The 23,804-nt window shown below is 35.6% G+C and overlaps 2 protein-coding genes and 1 long non-coding RNA gene across 5 annotated transcripts; 2 read left to right on the top strand and 1 right to left on the bottom strand.

Moving 5' to 3' along the window:
- Positions 1 to 4,078: 4,078 nt before the first annotated feature.
- Positions 4,079 to 9,064, top strand: LOC105139445 (probable inactive leucine-rich repeat receptor-like protein kinase At3g03770). Of its 2 annotated transcripts, XM_011045877.1 has the most exons (9): positions 4,081 to 4,756; positions 4,869 to 5,827; positions 6,116 to 6,412; positions 6,565 to 6,698; positions 7,329 to 7,572; positions 7,854 to 8,065; positions 8,162 to 8,187; positions 8,435 to 8,546; positions 8,722 to 9,064. In XM_011045877.1, the coding sequence occupies exons 2-9, from the start codon at positions 5,020 to 5,022 to the stop codon at positions 8,932 to 8,934; spliced, it is 2,046 nt and encodes a 681-aa protein (XP_011044179.1). In that variant the 5' UTR covers positions 4,081 to 4,756; positions 4,869 to 5,019; the 3' UTR covers positions 8,935 to 9,064. The 2 variants fall into 2 exon arrangements, with proteins under 2 accessions (XP_011044178.1, XP_011044179.1); XM_011045876.1 differs by having other exon boundaries at positions 4,079 to 4,756; positions 4,869 to 6,412.
- A 2,207-nt stretch (positions 9,065 to 11,271) lies between these two features.
- LOC105139444 (uncharacterized) lies at positions 11,272 to 12,731 on the bottom strand. Its single transcript, XR_844975.1, has 3 exons — positions 12,419 to 12,731; positions 11,886 to 12,118; positions 11,272 to 11,614 (listed from the first exon to the last, which is right to left on the bottom strand). It is a non-coding gene; the product is annotated as an uncharacterized LOC105139444 (long non-coding RNA).
- Positions 12,732 to 13,564: 833 nt separating this feature from the next.
- Positions 13,565 to 23,743, top strand: LOC105139443 (uncharacterized). 2 transcript variants are annotated; one of them, XM_011045873.1, is made up of 17 exons: positions 13,565 to 13,903; positions 14,018 to 14,249; positions 14,539 to 14,662; positions 16,496 to 16,552; positions 16,918 to 17,109; positions 17,183 to 17,260; positions 18,049 to 18,231; positions 18,329 to 18,409; positions 18,536 to 18,601; positions 18,680 to 18,772; positions 19,963 to 20,088; positions 20,699 to 20,812; positions 21,302 to 21,397; positions 21,473 to 21,570; positions 21,656 to 22,104; positions 22,506 to 22,972; positions 23,270 to 23,743. In XM_011045873.1, the coding sequence occupies exons 1-17, from the start codon at positions 13,711 to 13,713 to the stop codon at positions 23,363 to 23,365; spliced, it is 2,745 nt and encodes a 914-aa protein (XP_011044175.1). In that variant the 5' UTR covers positions 13,565 to 13,710; the 3' UTR covers positions 23,366 to 23,743. The 2 variants fall into 2 exon arrangements, with proteins under 2 accessions (XP_011044175.1, XP_011044176.1); XM_011045874.1 differs by lacking the exons at positions 13,565 to 13,903; positions 14,018 to 14,249 and having other exon boundaries at positions 14,545 to 14,648.
- Positions 23,744 to 23,804: the final 61 nt, after the last annotated feature.

Below are 23,804 nucleotides of genomic sequence, written 5' to 3'. Positions count from 1 at the left end.
GCCATTTCACAGGAAGACAGGTTTTCTTATCCTCTAACCCCAAAAGTCTGCCAATCAAAGGAAAGATTCCCATAGAAGATGCCGACTCTACAGCTAAATCCATAACAGAATTGCATGGGCAAATGAGTGTCGGGCCAATTTATATTTCAGGCAGGCAGCTAACATCCTGTCTCTTACCACGAGTTCCAGGGACTTGCAACGGTATTGCTCTTCAGCCCTCAAATGGGGGATTTAAAAAAAAAATTAATTAAAAGTGTTGATAGAATAATAGTTTTTTATTTTATTTTATTTTTGCTGAAATATTATATTTTCATATTATTCAAATACAATCTTTATTAAATATTGTTATTTTTAAACATAATAATATAGTATTTACACTTTAAAATAATAACATTTAAACATATTGTTTTTTTGAAACATAACATCTGCTAATTGGTATGGTAGTTAGTTATAATTGTATAACCAGTTGATCGTTTCAATAAAAAAATTATAATTTTATATTTTTTTAAATATGTTTTATGAGTAAAATATATATATATATTTGTCCAACTTGTATACTAAAAAACAAATTCCAATTAAAACCTTAAAATTTATTATTTACATAATAGTTCTCACAGATAATTCTGAGCATTTAAATATAGATCTGACATAACAAGATAAGGATCTGCCTTAGACAGATTATATGGATGGTCTAAAAAATACATTTATGAACCAATAAGACAAGTCTAAGCCTAAAAAAAGATCTAGTTGTGCTAGAAGAGAATGATGGCTCCATATGAACATAACTTTTGAATTCGACTTTTGGATCACTAGATTTCAAAAAGCTCACCCTTAGGCCATAGTTTAACAAACTAGCCAACTAGTTAGTTCTAAATTTAAATAGATGTCACGATTTCCAACTACGACATCCAAAAAATATGTTATTTCGACACAATGTTTTACTTTAGTGTTATTTTACCATTTATTTGCATTTTAAATGCTAATTGCCCAATTTATCCTTAAATTAGGGAGTGTTTTGGTAACTTATCACGATTAAAAAAAAGTTTTTAGTAAAATAACACAAGCGAAAAAATATTTAGGGATCTGACACAATTGAGAGAGATGTAATTGACATTCATAATGCACGAGTCACAAATATTATCCGTGACTCCATTATTGCAAATACCATTTGTAACTTGCATGTCGCATATGTCAATTATGACTCGCATGTCACAGATAGGATCTGTAACTCCTGTAACAAACTTCTCTTAGAAAAATATTTTCTATCATTAACTTCTTAACCAAACAACAAAAATTAAAACAATTCAAATAACCAATTTCTAGTATCAAAACACAAGTTATATAAGTGGCACATAATATATTCAATCATAAATAATAAATTTAGACCATTGACTAACATAACATAATATTTTATTAAAATTCAACTAATTATACATCTATTTATAATTCTTATAACATACAATAACATGTAACTATATCTAATAATCACTTTAGTTTGTAGAAGAGTCTAAAGCACTTAAGTATGGGTTTGGAACATCACTCTAACTCATCCACCTCAAGGATAAGTCTGCAATATTCATGTAGGTGTGAAGAGGACCAATATCATCCTAACTTGTAGATGGACCCGGGTCATTTATGGACTGGCTTAAGACACACATAAATGGGTTAACATCCCTAACACTCCGATGATAAGCAATCTCATCTTTTGTTAATGTTACTTCAAGACATTGCCTATTTTTCTTTAGGTTTAGCATCTAGCCAAGCTCTGATTGTATCATTAGTTTCCACGAACTCATATATAATGTTAAAAATCCTATTTAGAAGGAGTTGTATAAATCCTATGAGACATATTTTTCAACGAAATATTTTTAAATTTTGTGTTGAAGTTCGTTATAAAGTGTTGTAAACAATATTGATGTTATTCAATAAGCTTAAAAAAAATTAGTGTGTGGACACCTTTTAATTTTGAAATTTCCAATGAATTAAGCATTTCGTGATACTTCTAGACAAATATCATCTGCAAACCAGTTTTTGAACACACATCAACTGAACATATATTTTTGTTGAATGATGGACCTTATACTACATTAACACATTCAAACTTATCTCCAAATTTTTTTCCAACCTCCAATTCATCAACTAATAATCTCAAATGCTTACGAGTATCTGCCCAATCATTGCATCCATATTGATAATTCTCACTAACAACCTTAAATTTAAAAGTAAATGATGTGATCTATTAATTAACAGGCTCAACTAACTTAATATTCCCCATTATCCCCATCATCCCTTTAAACCACTACTCTATCAATATGACACTCGTTTTCATTATTACTTGGTTCGGATTATTCATAGCAATATGGAGCATATTTCATACTCAACTGAGGTTTTATATTAATAATTTCTTGAATCAATATTTGTCGACTAACATTACCACTTGACTTGGATAGAACAACTGCTTATGATACCTATGTGATTATTTGAAAGTTACTTGAAAACCAAGTCAACTCCATATTAGAAAAGTTTCCTCGTTTAGATCTACTATTCAAATAGAGCTTTAACATATTAACCCCATTAATTCCTATAAACCTAAACATTGAATTCACACTCTCTTCAGTATAGATTGATACATTAACATAACGAGCTTGACTAACCCCGATTTATAACACCTTTCAAGTAATTTCAACTTTTATTTCAAATATATTTAGCCAAGTCAATCACATAATATTTTCAATAACTTGTTAAAGGACATGTCTAATGTAGCAGTTAGGAATTCATGTCTTCTTCTATTATAGTGATACCATTGTCGATATTGACAATTATACTATTATGAAATCATAATATTCCTAAATTATCATATATTTTATCGAACAATACAACAAAATACAATTCTAATTTATTAATATATTGGAGTTAATCAAAGTGCATTATTTATCAACAAAACCATAATATTAATTTAATTGGCTAAAACCTAAATTCATTAAATTAATTAGTAAACACCTACATTCATCAAATTCCGTTATCATAACAAAATTATCAATCAAATTAATATATTTCATAGCTAATATCATTATTTTATATGTAATTCGGTATAATTCATAATTTAATCTAAATCAACACTAACTTTTCCATTACATAATTTTGTTAATTTACAATAAAAAAGCATTGATTATTTATGAAAGTAACCTAATTATCAACTTATAATATATTTAATTAACCTAATCCATAATTTAATCTAATTCAGCGCTGACTATTCAAAAACATAACTTTATTAACTCCCAATCAACAACAACATAAAATAATTAATTATTTAATAAAATAACTTAATAATATCCAATTAACAACTTAAATTACATCTAACTAACCTAATTCAAAATTCAAAATCTTAACATTCAATAAAATCAAATTAACACACATTAAATATGAATTATATCAAATTAATTGAAAAAAAATGTTTAATATACCTCTAAATATGAAATGTGGGTGGTGAGGGTGACTAGTGGTGGTTGTTTTTGCTGGAAAAATAAAGATCCATCACAAGTAGAGAGAGATGGGTCATATATCCTGTTTGGAAGTGTAGTTGCGGTTATTTTTTAAAGTGTTTTTTTACTCAGAAATGTATCAAAATAATATTTTTTATTATTTTTCAAAAATTATTTTTAATATTAGTATATTAAAATGATTTTAAAATACTAATTTAAAACAAAAAAAATTATTTTTTTTAAAATACTTTTAAAATATTAAAATAAATAGTACTAAGTGGATGATTTTGAGGGCAAGGCTAGAGAAAGAGCAATGTTCCGGATGGTGGCAAGTGGGGAGTGGTTGTGGTGAGAGAGAGAGAGAGAGAGAGAGAGAGAGAGAGAGAGGAGGAGGAGGAGGAGGAGGAGGAAAGAAAAAGAAAAAGAGAAAGAAAAAGAAAAAGAAAAAGGATTTTAGAGTTAGAATTCAAATAAAATCTTAGAAGCTACATGCGACGCTTGAAAGTATGTTAAATCCATAATTATTTTTTCAACAATGTTGCTTTTTATCTTTTTCTGTAATAAAAAAACAAAAAAAACCTCCGAAGTGAGTGACAGCTCCATTGGCCATCTGTGTTTTTTTTTTCCCCCAAAGCTTTCCTTGTCAACTTGTGGTATTGACAACAATTTTGTTCTCAGATTCTGTCGGTGTAAGATTTTCCTCATAAAACCATAGCTCTAAGTTCAAGGCCAGTGATACACTCATATTTTGCACTTAAATAAACAAGAAAGATAGACCTTCACTGGAGAGAGTTGTTTTTTCCCTGTTAGCTTTTCTGCTAAAGCATTTTTCAAAGCTAACTGTGTCCATTACTAGAGATAATAGTGTGTCAACTTCCACTGTGCTATGACCACAATCTCTTTCCATTAATGTTAAACCAGAGCTCACAATCTTCGAGGAAGAACACCATGCGGAAGCAGTAACAGCATCAATTCCAGGTACCCCACCGTACCAAATCCTAAGCTTTTCAGCAAAAAAGTAAAAGTTGTAGTTGGTGTTTCATTGGAAAGGAGAAACTTCCATAGCAAACTTTTCAATAGCTTGTTCAATAGACTTTTCGAGTCCTATATTGCTTCTTCTAAAAGGGTTAGGCAACAATCTTTTTAACCTTTCTTCTTATCTCTAAAGATCAGTTTATTACTCAACCCTGAGTTTTCTCTGTTTCTGCTTGATGGGTGGTTTTGAACCTGTTCCAAAGCTTAGCATTTTCAAACCCGTATTTACGACTTTTGAGGTAAAGTTTTCAGTCATTTTAACTGTTTCATGTACAATTCTTTAAGAAAAACCATAAAAAGAATCCATTATTTCATGCTGAAGCTGTGCGAACCTATTCTGATACTTCACAGGCCACTCTCTGCTTCAAATCTGTTTCACCTTACTAGTACTGACTAGATAACATTCGATGGCAAGTTCTCTTGGTAATCAGTATCTCTTATTAGCTGCTTTCAGATGCTTAAAAGCTTAATAAAGTGTGCATAGTAACAAGAGAGTTCTTCCATGGGGTACTGTAGCTTGTTTCTTCTGTTATGTTTCCCGTGGAGTTTTCTCATTACTGGTACTCATCAATTACAATCCTCACAAACACAAGTGCTTCTTCAGCTAAGGAAGCATTTAGAGTACCCAGCTCACCTAGAATTTTGGAATAATCATGGAATGGATTTATGCTATTTATCTCCATCCACACAAGTAAATATGACATGCCAGGACAATGTTGTCACTGAGCTTAGAATGACGGGAGACAAGCCGGTCAAGGTCAATAGCTTTGTGGGATTTGCAATTACTAATATAACTTTATCAGGGAACTTCTCTATGGACTCTTTTGTGACCACTCTTGCAAGGTTGACCAGCTTGAGAGTTCTTAGTCTTGTTTCTTTGGGCATTTGGGGTCCACTTCCGGACAAAATTCATAGGTTGTCTTCGCTTGAATATTTGGATTTGAGTTCAAATTATCTCTTCGGTTCCGTGCCTCCAAAGATTTCTACAATGGTGAAACTTCAAGCTCTTAACCTGGATGACAATTTCTTCAATGATACAGTCCCTGATTGGTTTGATTCGTTGTCTAATCTGACAATTCTAAGCTTAAGGAACAACCAGTTGAAAGGTCCATTTCCATCTTCAATACAGCGAGTAACCACCCTCACTGATCTTATTTTGTCTGGCAATGATATATCCGGGAAGTTACCAAATCTTGACAGGTTAAGTAAACTGAATATGCTAGATTTGAGCGAAAACAGTTTAGATTCTGATCTACCTTCAATGCCCAAAGGGTTGGTCATGGCTTTCCTTAACAACAACTCCTTGTCAGGTGAGATCCCGAGGCAATATGGCCAGCTAAGTCAGCTTCAGCATTTTGATATGTCATTCAATGAACTAAGTGGAAACATTTCTGCTTCCCTTCTCTCATTGCCCAGCATTAGCTACTTGAATTTGGCATCAAATATGTTGAGCGGTTCACTTCCAGATCATCTAAACTGTGGCAGCAAGCTCAGCGGTTCACTCCCAGACCGTCTGACCTGTGGCAGCAAACTTCAGTTTGTTGATGTATCTAATAACAGGTTAACTGGTGGATTGCCTAATTGTTTTACTGAATCAGGATATAGAGTGGTAAAGTTTGGTGGAAATTGCTTATCTGTTGATTTACATCATCAGCATGCAGAATCATCTTGTATAGATGTTCCTGTGAAAAGGAAACATTCTGGAGGCAAAAACATGGGAGTACTAGTTGGTGTGCTTGCTGGCCTATTTTTCTTCGTAGTTCTTTTGGCTTTTGGCCTTGTCATGGTGCGCAAAAGATATTTATCTCGAGGGATACCGGAGCAGCATTTGTTGCACAAAGCAGAGCAGGATAAATCAGTGGCAGGATTCTCCTCTGAGATCCTCTCTAGTGCAAGTAGGTTATCTTCTAAAAATATTATGAGCAGACATTGCAGAAATTTGGCTTTAGTTTGCATAATTTAGTCTAACATGCTCTTCAGAGGTTGTTGATTGATTTCTAAAGAACTTCTTAAAAGTAAACGTATCATTTTTTACTTTGCTCTTCAGGGTTTGTTTCCGAAGCTGCAAAATTGGGTATACAAGGTCTCCCAGCATGCCGGTCATTTACACTAGAAGAGTTAAAGGAAGCAACAAACAACTTTAATGACTCTTCCATTTTGGGCGATGGTTCTTACGGGAAGGTATAACGTCTAAAACTTCCTAATAGTTCATTTTTTGTAAGTGTTTTCAGCAAAAATCACAACGGTGATTCCCTTAGGTATTATGAAGCTATCGATCATTATCTTGTAACATTAATGGTGTGATTATCGTAGGCTTACTAGGATTAATAAGGGAAGTATAGGAAAAATGAAGTAGAGAACCAATAGCTACCGTTCATGATCCAATTTTAGACAGCTGAATTCTCATAATGACCTGAGGTTCTTGTTTTAATATTTTTGTTGTTCAATCCAGCAGATGAGTGTATTAGTCCCATGCAAGACATTCTCTAAGTGAGAAGCTTCAATTTCTGATAATCACACGAAATAAGTGTTTTTTCATTACACAAGCCTCATTTCTTTGGGCTTGTGGCTGCTCGCCAGTCTCGAAGCATTGGTTTTGACATATGTGCAGCTGCTAATGCTATGCATGCTACTTGTGGCACTTGAGCTGTGAAACTGAAGGCTAAAATTCCATTGTAGATATATATATACAGTATATAAATTTATATACCATGACAATGCGGGTATATTTTGGTAACAAAATCAATCAAGGAAACTTTTAATTGTTCCAGATCATTTATTTATTATCATTCCTCCTCTTTGTTTTATCAGCTTTACAAAGGAATATTAGAGAATGGAACCCAGGTTGCTATAAGGTGCGTACCTTCATCAAAGAAATATTCAATGCGAAATCTTAAACTCAGGATGGATTTGCTTGCAAAGCTTCGCCACCCGCACCTGGTTTGCCTTTTGGGGCACTGCATTGATGGCGGGGGACAAGATGATTACAGAGTGAACAAAGTCTTCCTCGTATACGAATATGTTTCTAATGGCAACTTCAGAGCTTACCTCTCTGGTAATTTCGGGATAAAATTTTTTTAAGCAATCTTCTTAGAAGTGATTGAAACTAATTGCCAGCGATTCAAAAGCATGATATCCATGCACATCATGCAGACATAGAGGAAGCTTGACTTTCTTGGTACCCCATTTTGACCTTCATAGCAAACCATCCTCCAAAGTTACTCTTATATATAACTCAAAAATCATGGACAGTCGCAAGAGCCAGGCTTTTTGCATTTTATATGTTGTGATTAGTATAAACTTGTACATTCTAAGTTGGCCCTGTTATATGTGTAGAGGACAGACCTGGAAAGGTTCTAAACTGGTCAGAGAGATTGGCAGTGCTAATTAGTGTCGCAAAGGCTATTCACTTTTTGCATACTGGAGTTATTCCTGGTTTCTTTAACAATCGATTGAAAGCAAATAATATACTGCTCAATGAACATGGGATAGCAAAGTTGAGTGACTATGGGCTTTCCATCATCTCTGAATTAGCTGGAAATTGTGGGGTAAGCTCCTTAATTATATATCAAATGGCTAGTCTTGCAATAAATTCTTGATTGAGTGGTTTATAAGTGTGTGACTTGGGGTTCTTATGTCTGCAGGAAAATGGGGAAGGCCCTAAATCATGGTAAGAATTTCCTTTTATCACAATATCACCGTGATATGACCCACTACGATCCTGCTTCAATTTGTCACGTTTTAGAAGTCGTGAAGTGGTTTGAACTAACTTGACCATAACAAATTACAAATTCATTCAAGGCAGCTGATGTGAGAAAAACCCCACAATGAGCAATTTTATGAAAGTCCATTCACCTTGATGTAGTTACGCATACCCATGCATAGATAATTACCTGCATGTAATCCATTTTTTTCAGGCAAATGGCAAGATTAGAGGACGATGTTTGTAGCTTTGGATTCATATTACTTGAATCACTTGTTGGACCTTCAGTATCTTCCAGAAGAGACAAGCTTGCACTGGATGAATTGGTAGGTGCAGAAAATCTGAATTAAAGCAGATCATGTATGCAATGTGTATTGATTGAGGACTAGTTATAGCTGTGCTTATGTCCGCTGGGCTATTTCCCACGCTTTTAATACATGCTTGATGGTTTGAAGTTGATGACAACGTATGAGACATTGACATCAATATTTCATATTTCAGGCATCTTGTAACAGCCACGAGGGACGTCAAAAATCATTAAACCCTATTGTTCTGGCCACAAGCTCACAAGAATCTTTATCAGCTGTGATTACGATAACTGACAAATGCATTTGTTCTGAATCATGGAGTCGACCATCATTTGAGGACATTCTTTGGAACTTGCAGTATGCAGTTCAGGTCCAGGCAACAGCAGACGGTGAACAGTTTCTATGAGTTGTATATCAGTTGCTCCAAGAAATTGCCTCCCTGTCTATAGCATCCTTGAAAAGTTTGTTTTTCACTGAGGTGGTAACTGTTATAGCATAAGTTTGAAGCAGCTTATCTCAATTAGATCATCTATAGTCGAAATGTTATCATCACTTCTTCCCACTTTCAAGAATTGTAGCATATTAGTTTATGTACATTGTAGAGACTAACCGAGGATCAATTAGTAAGGAAGAAATTTACCTTTGAGATGGCGACTATGACTCATTTTTGGTATCTTACCATTGTTGGTAAAAGCTGCAACATATATCAATGTTTTGGGAAGTTTTATATTACTCGAGGAGTAACTAATACTACCCTATTTCACTCAGAGTATACTGCTTTGATGTGCCATTTGGCAAACAAAACCAGATTGGAGTCCGAATGCCGAAAACGATATCATCGATAGGAAAAATGATTTGCAAAACACATCCATTTTTTACAAATAGAAAACGGCAACGAAAATAGTAGCTACCAGAGCTAGATGGTTACAGCACTGTATATGCGGATACGGTGCTAAGAGTCTCAATGAATTAATACAATATGACTACAATGCTGTGAACACAGCAGAAGTTTCCTATGTAATTTGGTTTTATTAGAGATCCAACAGGTTATATTACAGGCAAGGAAATCCCATGATGCTTAAAATTTAATATAATGGCTTTACTGCAACTGAGTTTTGACCCTGCTAAATTTACCGATGGTGAGTTTAACGTGGAAAAATTTCCCCTGGGCTTTAATTCTATTGTCGAGGTGGGAAAGGCCTTTTCTGTCATACAGTGTGGAGTTCGGAGCTCCATAGAAAATTGAAAACCAAACCCATAATGTACTGCACATATCGGTGATTCAACAAGAATATTGATAAAGACTACATATTTACAGATTTGAATCATCAAACTGCTTCAGTGCGCTCAATTAGAAAGCAAAAGAGTACAAGCAAACTTGCACTTTCCATATCATTCGCGATGGAAAATCCTCCTAGTTACGCTATTCACAGCACCTGTGTTTACAGTGAAGTTGATATCGAAACTAAAAATGGGTGATAAGAGTTTTAGAGCAAGCTAGTTTCTTTGAAGAATATACAGTATTTATGTGTTGTAATCTAGTGCAGCTAACAGCCCTTGCCAATTCTCTGCAGGTGCACTGCCTACTTGAAAGTCGAGAAGCCTTTTCCGTTTCAGGCATTAATCTTCTAGTGACTTGCTCTGAGGAAAAAAAAAACGAAAATTATTGATAAGAAATTCCCACCGCCTGCTTTGTAGAAACTATGCAGCAACTGTGCTGATCCTATCAGCAATAACTGTATAGTACAATTTTTTTTTAGCAGAATGAGATCAGTGCAATGGTTCAAGAATCGCATCACATCTTTTTTAGCAGAATGACATCAACAAAAATAATCCACACCAAAGGAATACCATGTCATAGGAATAAATCAACAAAATGACAAGGAAGAAGATAGAAGCACAAATATCACCTGTTCAGCATAAGCTTGGAGCTTCTGTTTCTAGGCACCTGCTGCAATGGCAGTGGAAGAGTGTTCTATGAGGTAATATTTAGACCATGCGAGGAGTTGGTCACTTCACAAGATTTGAGAAAAGACACTAACTTGTTGGTGTTTCACCGAGTAATCATCAATGCATCTAAAACCCACAGCCAAATCAATCTCCACAAGTTGATCAAGAATCTCCTGTGCAAATTTAAAAGAAAATGATAATAGATGAGATAAATCAGTGCCAAGTAGTGTGGACTGTTGAGTCTAGCAAATTTGTACTTAATAGCAGCGATCCAACTAAGAACAGAATCCCAGCAAGTGCAAAACACCAGAATACTAAAGTCAACAACATAAACAATCTTTCCTCTATGCTTTTTTAAAAAAAAAACCTCCAAGAGAAAAAGGTGTTTTTAGCATCCAAATGACAAACGATGTCAAGTGACTTATCTAGCAATACAAGGACAGGGCCAGCATGCCACGCAGGCACGAGGGGCTCCGCCCAATCTCTCCCCCAAAAAAATTTGGTCCCTCTAAAAATTGATTGTTCTCCTTTTCAAGTCCCATAATATCCTAATTTTCATGAATCAATCAAAAGAATCCAGTTTATGAAAATGAAGACTTGCAACTTGGAACTGCAAGCGAGGAATTCCATACAGAACAGTTTCACCATTGAAATCGCTGTGTCAGCCATGGTGCCAAGCCGATTGCGTGTCGGGGCAGCTCGTTATAGGAGCAGTCCTTGGGGTCCAGCTTTGCCTGCAGTGGTGAAAAATCTGCTCAGAGTGATGTTACACAGATGGTAAAGAGGCGGCGCTATGGAGGCTTTAGATTTTCAGTGGGAGAGAAATGGCGGTGGGTTTTAGACTGAAAATTGTTGCATCAATGAGGATCGTTTCCTAGTAATTTATGCTTGGAAATCATTGAAGATTAACCAGGGGATTGTGATATCTTCTCTTGTGGTGGTGGACTTTCGATCTTGAGCTTCATGCTCTTTCCGGTAGTAGGTAAAATTTTCAGTAGAATCTGCATCAAGTCGAGCAAATGAGATTGCTAATGCCTGTTCATTCCCACGACATGATTTTTCATTCTTCTCGCCCATCTCCGATGGTCCGTGCTTGTTTCTACCCTCATTTGCAAGGCTGCAGGTGTCTGTTCTTGCTAGTTACATTCCATAGCAGGGAAATAAGAACGCATCTCATGCTACTTGTACACATCGACGAACATGTAAGAAATAACAAAATAAATAAATAAATTATATCACCACTCTTTATAATATCGTATAAGATAGCAGATATTTTTGTCTATCACGGCAATCTCTTGCAATTAATATCGTGTATGATCTCTGTATACTGTATGCCAATGCATCTTCTTTCATTATATATGCAAGCAACATGCAGCATGAACATACTAGATAGGAGAGAAAACAGACCTCCATTTCAAATATCTTCCGATCCAATGAATTGGTTCTTCTGAAATCTACAGAAGTCTGATTATCCACGGGGGGAGAACATGCTTGAAGGAGAGTGAGAGTTCCATTGGATGAGTTGGCTGGCCCAGGACAATTACCAAGCAAAGAAACACGGAAGTGATTTGAAACTCTTCAATGGTTTGATGCAAAATGCAGCATCGACCGTGGATTCACTATAAGATTGGTTACTGCCCCTGCTTACAGATTAAAACGATTGATATGAGAAAGCACAGGATCGCAAAATTTCAAAATCGCAACACTTTCTGTAATTCCAGCTCAAGTAACCGCTAAACAAAATGGAAAAAATATGTCTTGCAGTCAAATGTCAAGAAAAAAACAGAAGCCTCTATTCCAAATCACTTGATGAGAAATCCGTGCAAGATAAAAAGCTTTTCCTTCTTTTTAGATCCTCCTTAAATTGGTAACAGAACAGGACAGTAACAAAAAGGACAATGAGTTATCGAATCTGAGAAAACAACAAGGGTTATGCTCACCTTTTTTATTGTTAAATCTTCGCATGATCAGCTGATTAATGACATCCCAGAGACAGACAGTGCAGTCCTCAGAAGCTGATACCAGAAGAATTGACATAAAATATTTTGATGTGCCAGAGACAGAGGGCAGTCCTCGGAAACATTTTGCAGTGCCGCTGAGCTTGTAGATATGTGGCGAGAGCAGAAGAATTGACATAAAATCAATTTCTGATAATCATTAGTTCTCGTAGAGGTCTCAGCTACTTGAGAACAATTGCTACGTGAAGAAAGCTTTGTCCTTTGTGAAATCCTGTTGTCAAAGACTCGAAATGGTCTTCTCTCTCTCGACATGGAAAACAAAACCAGGCTGAACAAGCATAACTGTACTAGCATCAGCTAGGAGCAAAGGTCCAAACCAGGAGGGTTCTGCTGACTGATAATCCACAACCTTGTCTTCTTGATGAATGGTGATCGATCACCAAGCTTGAACATGAAGACTATTCCTCTTGAACGTAAGATCTTTTGATGTGAATAAAGTAAAGTTCCTCAAGTGGTATATATATGTCTTTTTTTCTTAATCGTTTTCAGATGTTTTTAGGAAGATTAAGGCCAGCTTATGAAAAAAGACACATACCATTTAGGAAATATTTATCCTTTTCATATCAAAAGGTCTCTCACGTTCAAGCTGACAACATGATTGAGTTCTACATTGGTTGTAAGACAAGGAGTGAATTATTTTTTAGTACTTCTATTTGTTCAACATGATCAGCTTAGTCCTTCAAAATAAAAAAATATACAAATTAGTCTCTTGACTCTTGTTCATCGTTATGTCATTAACACATCCATTAATTTTTTTCCTTAATCCAAAATACACCATTTAACAAGTTAAATTCTTAGAGAAAAACCAACATACATAGTAAGAGTTGATTATTCAAAAAGACAAAATAAGTCAGCAACAACAGCAACAGATGTTGAAGGGACCAACATATAGGTTTTCAAGCATGAGAAACCAAGTTATAACTGTACTACAAAAGGAGGGACTAAATCAGCAAGATTCACTAAATTTATAGAAGCGTGTGGATGTTGAGGGAGGCACGTGCGAGTGTTTTTCTAGCAATCCAATTTCAAAAAAATAAATTAAAATGATAAGGAAAAGAGGATATTTATTATCTCTCAACCTTACAACAAAAAACTATCTGCTGCTCGGCTCCCTCCCTCTCATCAGGAGCTCTATTTCCCGCTCCCTGAAGAGCCTCAACTCAACCGCTCTCTCTACAAAATCTTGGTTTCAATTCTATAATTTCCTGAAGTAAATGCTGTTAGGGCTTTTGGGAGGTTTTTCTCTCTACTGCACGTCTTCTCATAAACCTCTCAAAACAACATCACCAAACATGGCTGCCGCTTTCAGTGCTCTCTCCTCCTGTCCGTACACTTTCTTCTGCCGCCCTAGCTCCACCAAGCTTTGCGTTTCCTGCTCTGCTGGCTCCCCTACTACAACTACTATAGGTCATCTTTCTTTAATTCCATTTCCTTTCTTATTTTATTTTTTGAAATTAAATGTGTAAATACTCACTTCGTTTAATTCTTTATATTATTTTTTTTTTGTTAAAATTCATTTAGGCAGTAGAAGAACGAAAGCTCCGCCGCGTAAAAGGACGGGAAGAATGGAAGGGACAGGGAAAAGTATGGAAGATTCGGTTAAAAGAAAGATGGAGCAGTTTTATGAAGGGCCTGATGGTCCGCCGCTGCGTATAGTTCCAATTGGTGGTTTGGGTGAGATTGGGATGAATTGTATGCTTGTTGGGAATTATGATCGATATATTTTAATTGATGCCGGTGTTATGTTTCCTGAGTAAGTATTCAGCCGAATTTGGGAGGATAAGGGCTTTCATTTGTGCTTTTTTTGTTCAAAGAATATGCTAATTTCTTAAATGTTTAATTGATTTGGGGATTGAATATGAAAAAATCTTAGTTACATAGGAGTTAGAATAAATCAGATTGTTAGTGAGGAAATGTTACTGTGAGAGGAAGTGAAAGTTGCGTTCTTTTTTCCTTTTGAGTGCATTAGGTTAAGCACGTGGCTGAAAATTCTGCTTTCTGATGTCTTGACTTTGTTTTGTGTGTGTGACAACATGCTCCAGTTATGATGAGCTTGGATTTCAAAAGATTATACCTGATACCACATTTATCAGAAGATGGAAACACAAAATTGAAGCAGTTATTATAACACATGGTCATGAAGATCACATTGGTGCGTTGCCTTGGGTAAAGTTTCCTTCGACTTCTTGAAAGCATCATCTTGACCTTGCACTTCCTGATTAAATTACTGTTTATGTGGCCTTTTTAACAGTATCAAATTTTCTGTTGTTGACATTTGTGTTGTAGTTCTTGATAGGATTTTAGTTGCATAGATAGTTACATTTTTCTGTAGATAAATTAAGGTGGGCCGAGACACTAATTACAGCTTAGTTGATGTGGTGATGGGCTAAAGAATGCAAAGCTTGTTTGTGTGATTGCCAAGATAGTTAGATGGAAAACGACGTGAGATGGGAGGGTTGTTGATACATGAATGGTACCTCTTGACAATTATTCTTATTTTGAAATGGGGAATAACATGAATTTCCATCATTTTTTTCCAAGGGAAGGGGGCTGTCCATTATGCTTTATCCTTTCCGATGATCTTGGTTAAGCCTTCAGATGCTGAGGATCTTTGATACTTAGCATTTGATGCAATATTTACACAATGAACCCTGGCTGTAGCCTGACTAAGGTTGTCTTTGTTCTGTTCCAATGCTAGTTGAAGTAAATCTATAGTTTATGATGACATTACTGTGCAATTAGATCAACGTGTTTATCAGTTGAGTACATTCCCTATGACCTCTGCATTGTATATTTGAGCATGACATGTTGATATGTCGGTATCAGATGTGCCATGGGATTTGTTTACATAATATCCCACATTTTCACTTTTTTTCCTTTAAGTTAAGAAAAGACAATAAGATATCTTTTCCACTGCCTTCTGCATCTCCCTTTTCAAAAGTGTCTATGCTTGATTATTTAGAAGTTTTTCAGCTTCATGGCTCTTGGTTCTTACATCATGTTAATGTCTAAGGTGAAGCCTCTTTTTATTGGGCATAAACTCATGCTTTCCAATTACTCAATAATTAGTAGCAATCATCAATCTAATGGTGATCTGGCTCTTCTAATAATTCTGCAGTAGAAGATGTTCTCAAAATGTTCTTTCAAATGTTTTAATGCAAGGAACTTCACTTCAGTAGGAATGGTTGATGTTACGTCTTAGTTACTGAACTATTAAAAGATCTCATCTATATTTAAAGGTTGCCATGCAAGGAGTATCTACATGGCTATGGCACATCAGCAACCCAAAGACTAGAGCTAGCACCTGGATCATGGATATTTGATGTTCACTGATCAATTATTGTCTGCACTCCCTTGATCAATCATGGGTTGTTGATGATGATTCCATGAATTGTGATGGTGGAGGTGGTGGCAATGAATTGTTTCAATCCACAATTTGATTGGATTTTAATTAAAGGAGGTTAAAAAAAATGAACCAATCTGATACTAACATGAATCAAGAAAAAATAAACATTAAAATCATTTAAGGGACATGGAAAGAAGTTACAATATGATCTAGATAGTGTAGATAGATGGTGTCTACGACTACATACTTCGAAGGAAAGAAGCAACAGTTTGTTTCTTTTAGAATAGTATTTGGCATGTGTGCTTAAAGTTTCTCGTTAGCAAGATTAAAAACAAAAGTGTGTTGTTTTTGGCTAAGAACTTTAGCTAAATGAGCTTGGTTAAAAAACTGAGCCTTTGCTACTTTGGAAACCTGAATTGGATGATCTATTAAAAGCATAAGGGATGTGTGTAGGAAACATGAATCTAAACTTAGTTTAAGGCTTTGACAGTAAGGGGTGTTTGTTGATTTAATATTTATTTCAAAGGTGCAGCTATCCAAGCTGTATCATTTGGTTCAATGCTTGATTGCTGTAAATAATTAATCATGTTTTGATTTAAGCATTTTGCTTTGTGTCTTTTTCACTCTTAATGATTCTCTTACTATCTAAGCAGGTTGTTCCAGCTTTGGATCATAACACTCCGATTTATGCATCATCCTTCACGATGGAGGTACTTTATTCTGGGTCTTACTTATCCATCTATATGTGCTGAAAATAAAACTAAATTTGGTTTACTTAAGCATACTTTCATAAATAAATATGTGCACAAACATGTACTAGAATGCATGTTTCCAGAACTGACGTATCCTACTATTGCTTATGGGATAAAATAGCTCATAATATATAAATGCTGCCCTTTATTTTTCAGTAGATGGATATTAACCACAGTCAAATTTTTTCAATTTCAAGTGACCTTGTAAGATTTTGCACACTTGCATGGCAGCTCTCTAGACCATCTGTTTGTGTTTTATGTGATGACAAGTCACGTTTTCTAGTTTTGATTCTCTGAGTGCTTCTAAACTGATTTTATGACAGCTCATCAAGAAACGGTTGAAGGAGAATGGGATCTTTGTTCCATCTAGACTTAAGGTGTTCAAAACAAAGAGGAAATTCACAGCTGGGCCTTTTGAAATAGAGCCTATCAGGGTGACCCATTCTATTCCTGATTGTTGTGGATTGGTCCTTCGCTGTGCTGATGGTACAATCCTTCACACTGGGGACTGGAAGGTAAGCTTGTCTATATATTTTTATTTTTCCCTCTATGATTTTGTAAGCTTCAGAAGAGGTTTATATTGTACAGATTGATGAATCACCATTGGATGGAAAAGTTTTTGATCGTGAAACTTTAGAGGAACTCTCCAAAGAAGGAGTTACATTGGTAAGTCTCCAAGATGATGTAATTTGTTGCCATATTGACATAGTTTTTACATGGGAACTTAAACGGTTTCAGTTTGTGGAGGAGATAGTGGTTTTTGTGGGACCTACATATGAAAATAGGCCTTCTGAGTGTATGTGACTGTGGGAATGAAGAGAAGCTGTGTTGTAAATTGTGTCATGTCTTTCATGATATAATGCTATGACAGTTTTGGCCTTTGTTTTGGAATGCTTTAGAAATATGCTTCTCTTGAAGAGTGGCTTCTTCAGAAAAGGTCAATGTTTAAGACTTAATGGAGATGATATGCATTACAATTGCATGTTCGACATTTTACATCCTAATATGTGCTCCTTGAGATGTGGATAAAGGAGTTTGTTAGGTAGAATTGAGGAAAATAGGTTAATGTGGAAAAAGTTATCACTTGCAACATCTTGATGGTGAGCACACATTTTATGCTGGAAAAAAAAATTGAAGGAGCAAAATCACTGTGACATGTTAGTGGACCAGTTGCTTTAGCCATTATATTTAAGCTCATACACTGTATGATTTGTTTTGTACAAATTATTTGTGTAACGAGGTTGACCATTTGTATCTGATATTTATTCATTTGGTATCCACTTGAATTTATTGTGTTATTTTCTCTCTTCTTTTATAAATTTTGATTTGCATGTCTATGATGATGATTTTACCTTTGATTCCTTCATTAATGTGTTGTGAATTAATTTCTTTGCTAAAGCTGCTCTTAAAGGGCAGAGCAACTTGAGGTTTTAACAATGCAAACCTCTGTTCAGATGATGAGTGACTCAACAAATGTACTGTCACCTGGAAGGACACTTAGTGAAAGTGTGGTAGCTGATGCATTATTGAGACGTATTTCAGCTGCTAAAGGAAGGATTATCACTACTCAATTTGCATCAAATATACACCGCCTAGGCAGTGTGAAAGCTGCCGCTGATTTGACTGGTAGAAAGTTGGTATGATTTTCTAGTTTCTCATTTGCTCTTAGAACGATCATCTTGGTCTTCCAAAGGAATTTGACTCACAGTTTTGATTTTTTAATCATTGTATCAGGTCTTTGTTGGCATGTCATTGAAGACATATTTGGATGCAGCATGGAAGGATGGAAAGGCACCAATTGATCCGTCCACTCTAGTAATGTTTTTGCATAAGTTATTCATTTGATGTTTTTCTGAGAGTATTAGATTTCCAGTGATATCTTCCATCTTGCTCTTGAAGACCTCATGACAGATTCCTCTTAACAATTCCAAAATTGTATAGGTTAAAGTGGAAGATATTGATTCTTATGCCCCTAAGGATCTGCTAATTGTCACAACTGGATCACAAGTAAGTTGATTCGGCTGCCTGATTCCATTTCTGTTGTATCAATTAGCTGGTATGTGACTCTGCATGCTGTTGTGTCAGGCAGAGCCGCGTGCAGCTCTCAATCTTGCATCATATGGAAGTAGTCATGCCTTCAAACTGAACAAGGAAGATGTTATTCTTTATTCAGCTAAGGTATTATGATATAATATGCTTGGATTCTTCTTAAAATGAACTCACAAGTCAATTTCTGACTTTTGGTTAATGATTTAAGCATTCATTCTTTTTAATCTTCTTTTTTTTTTCCTTATTTCAAACTCCCCTTCAGTAATCTCAGTATGCTAAGATCATGTAGTTGGATGCAATTTATGTTTTTCTACAAGGTACCAAAATGTTTTGTTAATGAGTCAATCTTGTAGAACTCAGATGTGTTGTTAGTGAGTCCTTATAGAACTCAGTTTCCTTTCTTTCTTTCTTTTGGGTACAAAAAGAGGCTTAAGAGCCCAAGAACAAGACTAAACGACTAACTAGGACACAACCACAATAGTCCGCCTGAAGCAAATCTACTAGCCCTGGAGGAGAAACACTGAAAAAGCGGAGCCCTAGTTCCCCACTAGCTCCTACATTTGCTAACCAATCAGCCCATTTATTACCCTCTATATATGTATTTTTATTATCACATTCCAATTTCTATTCAAAATTTCTTCTATTTGTGCCAAGAGCATGGAGCTAGGATCATCTCTGGACTGATCTTGAAGAATTACATGTTGAACCACTGTTGAATCAACTTCCAGGATAACACTCAATCCCATCCAAGCTATGTTAAGGCCAACCTTAACTCCCTGAAGTTCTGCTGTTAAAAAATTGCAAAAACCCACCTTGTATGTGAATGGGGCTAACTATCTTCCCATCCAATCTCATAGCAATCCTCCTGCACCAGCAAGCCCAGGATCTCTTTGTATTTAATTTAAGGTTTTCTTGATATCTATTATTGTGCATGTTATTTATATGTTAGGGAGTGCCAAAAATGCTTCATAACCTGATGGAGATTTTGTAAGAGAATTGTTATATGATAGAAGATGGCCAGCAATGGTGCTCCATTTTGTTCTCATTTCTCGCCTCTTCTTCTTTTTTTTTTCCCCAGAAATGATGATTGCATTTGATTGGTCACATGTGTATAGTGAATTTGAACTATTACATTAGGCAGACTTTTGATTTTATGCTCAACTATTTATGATAGTCCTCTATCTTATAATATTACTGCCACAGGTTTATTAATGTCTGATGCTTCGACATGTGGTCATAATGCTAATCAATTTTGTATTTTCTTGCTGAAAGAACTACCAATTAGTAGATATGTTCTCAGTTTATATTTCATTTTTCAGGTAATCCCTGGTAACGAATCTAGGGTAATGAAAATGATGAACCGCATATCAGAGATTGGGTCAACTATTGTAATGGGTAAAAATGAGCTGCTTCACACATCTGGCCATGGGTATCGTGGAGAATTGGTGAGATCTCATAAGCCACTCCTCTGGATCTTACGAAGTTATATTACTTAGTTATAATGTTTATATATCTTGTACTCCTCCATGTTATGCTTTTTGTGTCAATAGTGGAAAGAGAAGCATCTTCACATACTGACTCATTGTATGAAGGTTATTCCTTGTTATTCTGTTACCTTTTTATTGTGTCATTGTTATATGGAGAAGCATGTAGAACTAGATGCCTTGAATATTAATTGTTTGTTATTATTGTTAGAGAATAATATAAATCATATCATGAAACCTCACCTAATAGTTTAAGTTTTTTGGTTGAAATGGTTCTTTGACATAGTATCAGAGTCTTGATGACCAAATGATCACAAGTTCAAATCTCACCATTCTTATGTATTTGATAAAAATTAAGCATAAGGTAATGTGGATCTGTACAAGTTTCAAGCCTAAAAGGCTTTCACTTGAAGGGGGTGTTAGAGAATAATATAAATTATATCTTGGAAACTCATCTAATACCTTAAGGTTTTGGGTTGAGATGGTTCTTTGACAATTATCAATACTATAATTGTTGTTATTTTTGTCAACTTTTACGAAAAATCATCGAACATTGATTCCATTTCGTCAGGAGGAAGTGCTTAAAATTGTGAAGCCGCAACATTTTCTTCCCATACACGGAGAACTTCTGTTTTTGAAAGAACATGAATTGCTTGGGAAATCAACTGGCATTCATCACACTACTGTGAGTTAGTCTTTACACTCTTATGGTAATTAGTATGCATAAGGTGATCTTGAAGTTTGTTATATTTGCCAAAATTTGATGCATTTAGTGAGAGCATAGAATCTTTCAAAATAGAACAATAAGGCTCTCCGGCCTCTCTATGTATATGGACAACCGATTCTCATTTCATTTCTTCTTTCTCTTTTACTCTATTAATTATATGAATTCAGCTGATTTCCATGTAAATGAGAATGGTCAATTCTTGGGATGTACTGTCCGTAACACCCAAGCCCACTGAAAAAAAAAAAGTGCTTTTTCAGGTGCAGTGTTGCATGGTTTATCTTGAAAAAAGACTCATATGTCGAATTGCATTGGTTAGTGCATATGATGGATTTATTGTATACATGACATTAGATGCATTCTTGTTATGTTGTTTTTCTTTCAAATTCTTTGAGTTGCATATAATGTTATGGCATGGTAAAAGTTACAAGTGGTCTACAAATCTGTCAGGTTATAAAGAACGGAGAGATGCTTGGGGTTTCTCACTTGAGGAACAGAAGAGTTCTATCCAATGGTTTTGTCTCCCTTGGGAAGGAAAATTTGCAGGTTGGTAATACTGATTGTTTTATTATGGGAATTTAATTGAGGTTCATTTTTGTAAAATCTGGTCTGATATTGCAGTTGATGTATAACGATGGGGATAAAGCTTTTGGCACATCAACTGAGCTTTGCATTGATGAGAGACTAAAAATTGCAACAGATGGTATTGTAGTGGTCAGGTAGCTCTAGCAGATTCTGAAATAACATGAATTTTCTTTGTGACACTTGTTACTGTAATGATTTCTTAACATTTCTGTGGTACAGCATGGAAATTTTACGCCCTCAAAATCTAGATGGTCAAGTTGAAAAAAGTTTAAAAGGAAAAATAAAAATCACAACACGCTGTCTGTGGCTTGACAAAGGGAAGCTTTTAGATGCACTCCACAAAGCTGCTCATGCTGCACTTTCAAGCTGTCCGGTGAACTGTCCTTTAACTCACATGGAAAGAACAGTGTCTGAGATGTTGAGGAAGATGGTAAGGAAGTATAGTGGTAAAAGACCTGAAGTCATTGCCATTGCTGTGGAAAACCCAGCAGCAGTTCTTTCTGATGAACTCAATGCAAGGTTATCTGGCAATTCTCATGTTGGCTTTGGGATATCGGCATTGAGAAAAATTGTCGATGGGCATCCAAAAGGAAATCAGGTGGACAGGAAGCGACCTGATGGAAATGGTTATGCACATTTAGAGAAAACATCACCTCAAAATCTGGAAGGTCCACATATCTCCGCATCTCTGTGTTTTAATTGAGTGTGTTTTTGTGTGCATGTGCTTCTATGTGGTCAAGTTGGTGGGTGGTAGCCATTTTCTGACTGCCTGTGGATGAGACGTGTGAAAATACCTATGCCACCACTAAACTTCACATCTTTAGGTTAGCTGATTTTTGCTGTCTTATGCCAATCATCAGTAAATGACTGATATATTAAAAAATTAACAATAATGAAGGAGAGCTCCCATTGGAAAGGCCTTGTGCTAGCAACTCAGCATGCATATAAATTGCATTTTTGACCTATGCTTAATGTGGACATTCTTGAAAGCAGTAGTACTTTTCTAAAGCTTGGGATTTTTTAACCAGTATACTCAATATTCTGTTTTTCCCACCTTTTTATCATGCAGTTGATGATATTGAATTTGAAAGAGAGCTACCTGAGGAAGAGGGTACTTCTTCAAGTTCTAACTTAGCTGAAGGACATTCCTCCACCTCTGAGGATCAAGATGATTTCCAGAAATCATCCGTTCCTTCATCCTCCCCAGTCAATGAATTAGTAGAAAGTGATGAAAGTTTGGTTCCACCAGGGGAACAGATGAATAAGCTCAAGGAAGATGCTGTGGACAGTAGTGATGATGAATTGTTGGAAAATGAAAATTCTAGACTGAAGCGTTCCAAATCACGGAACAAATGGAAACCTGAGGAGGTTAAGAGTCTTATAAAAATGCGTGGGGAATTAAATAGTAGATTTCAAGTTGTAAGAGGTAGAATGGCTCTGTGGGAAGAGATATCTACTAACTTAATGGCTGATGGGATCAATCGTAGTCCAGGGCAGTGCAAATCTTTATGGACATCTCTGGTTCAGAAATATGAGGTTTGTTCCTCCACTTCTCACAATTAAATGTTGGTATTGCATTTTGATTTCTGTTTCATATTATGAAGTGAAGCTCGTATAATTGCATGTGAATACTAGTGTGTGCTGCTACAGTTTTTGCCACAAGTCAAATGTTTTCCTGGACATTCTTTTGTACAATTCTTACTCCAATGGAAAATAAATATCGAAATCCAGATCACTGTAGGGGTGCCATCCGAGTCTTTAGTGTGGTCATCTGTTGCCATTTCATCCATCTATACAGTGTTGCTTAGTAACAACCATTGCTAAAATGAACAGGAAAGCAAGAACGGGAAGAAAGGGAAAAAAGCTTGGCCCTATTTTGAAGACATGGATAATATTTTATCTGATTCCGAGACAATGGCAACAAAATGATAGGAAGGAGGGGGGAACAGTGCTTTGAGTTTTTTGGAAGACCTGTCCCAAGCCTCATGTTTAATTGAAGCTGCAGAGAATAATCACTGTCAGGGACTTGCAGTTAAATTACAAACAGGAAATCAGACTTTCTTGAAGACACTTGATCGATGTGCGAACTATTTGATCTCAGAGACCTGCGACGACAAACAAGAAATGAAATCGTTTTGTAGCCACAAGCTTCTCCAAAATTGGTCAGCATATATACTAGAGATAGGGATTGTGATATATTTGGCTTGGAGGAAGTTTAGCATTTGTAAGCGTTGCTGTAACTCAACAGTTAATTTGCTGTCCTTTTGTCAGTTGCTTTGCATTCAATCGAAAGGATTTAGCTTCGTCTACTTCTTTTCTTTCTTCTTGAATTTCTCCCTTCCGAAAGTTGAGCAATAATATATTGATG

Source organism: Populus euphratica, unplaced genomic scaffold (assembly GCF_000495115.2).
Source record: "Populus euphratica unplaced genomic scaffold, PopEup_1.0 scaffold92.1, whole genome shotgun sequence".
Classification (NCBI taxonomy): domain Eukaryota; kingdom Viridiplantae; phylum Streptophyta; class Magnoliopsida; order Malpighiales; family Salicaceae; genus Populus; species Populus euphratica.
Note: the sequence above shows the minus strand (reverse complement) of the source record. Positions and strands in the feature narration are given on the sequence as shown.

What these genes read in the sequence shown, in the direction of transcription:
- LOC105139445 (XM_011045876.1), top strand. Translation starts at nt 5,020, where the DNA reads ATGGGGTACTGTAGCTTGTTTCTTCTGTTATGTTTCCCGTGGAGTTTT. An exon ending in GCGATGGTTCTTACGGGAAG is followed by an intron (nt 6,699 to 7,328) that starts GTATAACGTCTA and finishes TTGTTTTATCAG; the next exon opens with CTTTACAAAGGAATATTAGA. An exon ending in CTTCAGAGCTTACCTCTCTG is followed by an intron (nt 7,573 to 7,853) that starts GTAATTTCGGGA and finishes TTATATGTGTAG; the next exon opens with AGGACAGACCTGGAAAGGTT.
- LOC105139443 (XM_011045873.1), top strand. Translation starts at nt 13,711, where the DNA reads ATGCTGTTAGGGCTTTTGGGAGGTTTTTCTCTCTACTGCACGTCTTCT. An exon ending in TTGTCACAACTGGATCACAA is followed by an intron (nt 18,602 to 18,679) that starts GTAAGTTGATTC and finishes CTGTTGTGTCAG; the next exon opens with GCAGAGCCGCGTGCAGCTCT. An exon ending in GATGGTATTGTAGTGGTCAG is followed by an intron (nt 21,571 to 21,655) that starts GTAGCTCTAGCA and finishes TCTGTGGTACAG; the next exon opens with CATGGAAATTTTACGCCCTC.